The sequence below is a fragment of the Vigna unguiculata genome, chromosome 4 (genome assembly GCF_037176805.1).
Source record: "Vigna unguiculata cultivar grain cowpea cultivar isolate G323 ecotype 2 chromosome 4, ASM3717680v1, whole genome shotgun sequence".
Classification (NCBI taxonomy): Eukaryota; Viridiplantae; Streptophyta; class Magnoliopsida; order Fabales; family Fabaceae; genus Vigna; species Vigna unguiculata.
Window position 1 is genome coordinate 43,089,063 of NC_140795.1, and position 4,567 is coordinate 43,093,629.

Genomic DNA, 4,567 nt, shown 5'->3' on the forward strand with positions numbered 1-4,567 from the left:
CTCAAGTTTCACATACACCCAAAAGAATTCTGGTCATGTAAAGCTGAATGTACGGAATGTATTTTTGAACTCTATATACTTAAATAAAATTAGTATATATCGTAAAGATTTTGGTATCTAGAAAACACGATAAATTATATATTTTGGAGAATCATTGTTATATCGTGTGATCTTTGAGAATAACTGCTACATTTATTTTGGAGAAAACAAAAACATATTCACCCTAAATTCTTTTAGTTGTTTTAATTTTTCCTTATTAATTGTTTATTTATGCATTTTTCTGGATGATAAAAAAAGTAACATTTGAATTGAATACATCTTCAAGTTCAATAAGACTTCACCATTGGTTGTTGGTGAAAATTTTTAAAAGATATTAATTATTACTCTTTCACCATAAAACCTAAACATAGAATGGAATTACTTGACGAAGGAAGCAAACCAATGATTATGCAGAAACGTGGCGTTAGATATGTTTGGAATCACAGCAACGGGGTTTGTAAAACACTGTTCTTTTAATTGATGTGTATCTTAGAACAACTGTGACAAAACAAGATAGGTAGATGCGACTGACAGACACATTTTCACATCACAAAACAGACACATTCTCCCATCACAAAACTAAAAACCTATGAAACTAAAAACAGAAAAATCTCGGCATCTTCCATCAGTTTGTTAACAGACAAACAGACTCCGAACACAACATAAAATTATAAAAAGCAAACGACTGTCGTCATTTAGTCCACTTCTTCCATCTTGCTCTCCTCAGCACCTTCTTCTTCCAATGGGGGCATGTCAACATCATCGCCACCAGTCTCATCTTCATCAATGCTGAGACCCAGTTTCAACATCCTGTGAATCCTCGAAGCAAACGTGTTTGGATCATCAAGGCTGAAACCTGAAGTCAACAGGGCTGTCTCAAAGAGAAGCAACACAAGGTCCTTCACAGACTTGTCATTCTTATCAGCTTCAGCTCTCTTCCTCAACTCCTCCATGATTCCATTGTCAGGGTTGATCTCCATGGTCTTCTTGCTAGACATGTAGCCACTCATGCTGTTGTCTCTCAGAGCCTGAGCCTTCATAATTCTTTCCATGTTTGCAGTCCATCCATACTCGCCAGTAACCAAACAGCAAGGGGAATCGACAATCCTGTCCGAGACAACAACCTTCTCCACTTTGTCTCCCAGAATGTCCTTGATCACCTTGCAGAGCTCCTCAAACGATTTCTTCTTCTCTTCTTTCTTCTTCTTCTCTTCCTCAGTTTCATCATCCAGTTTCAACCCCTCCTTTGTAGCTGAAACCAATTTCTTGCCATCGTACTCCTTCAGTTGTCCGACTGCATACTCGTCAATAGCATCCACCATGTACAGAACTTCATAGCCCTTCTTCTTCAGTCTCTCCAAGAAGGGTGAGTTCTCCACAGCCTTTTTGCTCTCTCCAGTGATGTAATAAATGTCCTTTTGTCCCTCCTTCATTCTTGTAACGTAATCCTTCAAGCTTGTCATTTCATCGCCACTTTTTGTTGAGTGGTACCTGAGCAAATCAGCCAATTTGGACCTGTTCTGGCTATCCTCGTGGATACCCAGTTTCAAGTTCTTTGAAAAAGCATCATAGAACTTATTGTAGTCTTCCTTGTTCTCTGCAATTTCGTTGAACATCTCAATACACTTCTTCACAAGATTCTTTCTGATCACCTTCAAGATCTTGTTCTGTTGTAACATCTCACGAGAGATGTTGAGGGGCAAGTCATCGGAGTCGACAACTCCTTTCACAAATCCAAGGTACTCAGGAATGAGCTCTTCACAGTTGTCCATGATGAACACCCTCCTGACGTAAAGCTTGATGTTGTTCATCTTTTTCCTGGTGTCAAACAGATCAAAGGGTGCTCTCTTTGGAACGAAGAGAATGGCCTTGAACTCAAGTTGACCCTCCACCGAGAAATGCTTCACAGCCAAGTGCTCTTCCCAGTCGTTGGTCAGGCTCTTGTAGAAAGAAGCGTACTCATCTTTGGTAATCTCTTCTGGTTTCCGCAGCCAAATTGGTTTCTGCTTGTTGATGAGTTGCCACTCGTGAGAAACCTCCTTGATCTTCTTCTTTTTCTTAGAATCTTTCTCCTTTTCTTCGTCAACCTCCTCAATGTCCCCTTCTTCCTCCTTCTTGGGTTCATCATCTTCATCATCGCTAATTTCTTTCTCGGTTGTCTTCTCCGTCCAGAGGTAGATAGGATAGCTAATGAATTCAGAGTGCTTCTTCACAAGATCCTTGATCCTCCTTTCCTCCAAGTACTCCAACTGTTGACGGTCAAAGAGGTTAGTCAATCAGAACACAAGTAATATAAACCAAAACAACATAAAAAAAAAAAAAAACAGTTTCTCGACAACAAAATGGTATCATATTGATAAATTAACAATACCTGATCTTCCTTGAGGAAGAGAGTAATCTTAGTTCCCCTTCCGAGTTGCTCGCCCTCAGTGTCCCTAGTAACAGTGAAAGAGCCACCAGCTTGAGATTCCCAAATGTATTGTTCATCGTCATTATGCTTGGTGGTAACAATCACTTTCTCCGCAACAAGGTAAGCAGAGTAGAACCCCACACCGAACTGCCCAATCATGCTTACATCAGCACCAGCCTGCAGAGCCTCCATGAATTCCTTGGTCCCAGACCTCGCAATGGTACCCAGGTTGTTCACCAAATCTAAAACAACATAAAATCACGGTCAGAGATTTCTAAGTTCAAATTCCTTCCAAATCAGCATTCCAAACTCCGAAAATTTTCATTCCATGTCATGCATTACTAATGTATTACCTGCTTTGGTCATTCCAATGCCACTGTCAATAATGGAAAGGGTCTTGTTGGTCTTGTCGGGCACGAGTCGAATGAAGAGCTCTGGCTGAGCATCGAGCTTGCTCTTGTCGGTTAAACTCTCGAATCGAATCTTATCCAAAGCCTACATTTGAACCAAAATGAAATGAATAAACACCGTTATATTCAAACATTTACGGTTAAGCAACTAACATTAAGAACTAGTTTGTACAACTGTTAACGTATAACTATAATGATTAAAACTGTGATTTACATGGACAACTAGCTTGTTCAAAACCAGGAGTCTCTAAATAAATAATTCCAACAAATAAGAACTAAGAATCTCCATGTGACAACGTTGAAATTGAGTTTCGAAAAATATCTGTGGATGATTCATAATAGCTCGATAACGAATATATCTAATGACACAATACCTACGAATATTTCATTTATGCATTGAAAATTCTGAAACCAAGAATGAATGATAGGAGAGGCTTACATCAGAAGAGTTGCTGATGAGTTCTCGCAAGAATATCTCCTTGTTGCTGTAGAAAGTGTTGATGATGAGGCTCAGAAGTTGGTTAATCTCAGCCTGGAAAGCGAAGGTTTCAGCGTCCGCCATTGAATATCAGATGATAACCGCAGAGAACCACTGATTTGTTAACAGAGAAGGAATCGCAAGAAGGAAAATGAGCGAATTGCACAGAGCAGAATGCACAATCGAAAAGAGCGAATTGCACAGAAATTATTCGTTGAAGGAAGAAGAAGTGGAAGAGGTTTATATAAGAATGAGAACTGGCGTGAAACAAACAGGTTCTGGAGTGTTCTACCTCTCTCGAGAGGTTTTATTTTGTTTAGTAAACTGAATGAGAAAACACGTTGTCGTTTTGTTTTTTTTAAGTTTCGCAGCAAAGTATCCGGAACTTTCCATGGTAATGGTGGTGTTTGAGGCACTACTAGAATGTTCCTTCTCTCTCATTCAAATGACGAAAATAGGGCCCCACAAAAATATTAAGAACAAAATATTTTTTGCTTTCTAATATTACAAGCGAACACAGGATCGGCGTACGTATTTTTAATTTTTATACAAATTTGAGTTAAAATCGATAAAAAATATATAATTAATAAACAAAATAAAATTATATTTATAAAATTAAAGTAAAATGTATAGAAAAAATATAAAAAAATAATTATTGATGAATAGAAAAAAAAATGAGACAAAATAGATAGTTTTATAAAATTTGTAAAAGTAATCATTAATTTTTAAAAATTTAAGAAATAACTACATTGTAAAAGATAAAATTAAAATTATGAAAAGTAGACGAGAAAATATTATTTATATATAGTTATAGATAAATAAAAGAGGTTTTTAAAATAAATGTTAAAGATAAAAAAAGTTTTTAAAATAATAAGAAATAACGATTAAAAATAAATTATTTATAAAATAATTAATTTTTAAAATAATAATTAAAGATAAAAGTAAAAATATAAATGTGAAAAAAAATATTTTTTTATATATTGTTATAAATATTTTCAAATTTGTAAATACTATTTTAATTTCTTGAATTTAGAAATACGTTTTCATCTTTACTATCTTTCAACTAAAATTATTTTAATCTTTCTAATGTTAATAATAAGGAAGTACAGATATATCTTTCATAAATTTAAAATACTAAAATAATTTCTCTTTTAGTGTAGAATATCAAAATCAGATTCATCCCAAATATTGAATTAAAAATATAAATACTTTAAAAAGTTATATTTCAAA

The 4,567-nt window shown here is 35.3% G+C and overlaps 1 protein-coding gene across 1 annotated transcript; it reads right to left on the bottom strand.

The window, feature by feature from the left end:
• Window positions 1–493: 493 nt before the first annotated feature.
• Window positions 494–3,623, bottom strand: LOC114181930 (heat shock protein 83). Its single transcript, XM_028068609.2, has 4 exons — window positions 3,299–3,623; window positions 2,803–2,944; window positions 2,411–2,691; window positions 494–2,288 (listed from the first exon to the last, which is right to left on the bottom strand). The coding sequence occupies exons 1-4, from the start codon at window positions 3,419–3,421 to the stop codon at window positions 735–737; spliced, it is 2,100 nt and encodes a 699-aa protein (XP_027924410.2). The 5' UTR covers window positions 3,422–3,623; the 3' UTR covers window positions 494–734.
• Between the last annotated feature and the right edge of the window lie 944 nt (window positions 3,624–4,567).

Bases quoted from the DNA above. Each gene is read 5' to 3' on its own strand.
- LOC114181930 (XM_028068609.2), bottom strand. From the start codon at position 3,421: ATGGCGGACGCTGAAACCTTCGCTTTCCAGGCTGAGATTAACCAACTT. The intron at 2,945-3,298 runs GTAAGCCTCTCC...GTTCAAATGTAG, and splicing joins TCATCAGCAACTCTTCTGAT to GCTTTGGATAAGATTCGATT. The intron at 2,289-2,410 runs GTATTGTTAATT...GACCGTCAACAG, and splicing joins TCTTCCTCAAGGAAGATCAG to TTGGAGTACTTGGAGGAAAG.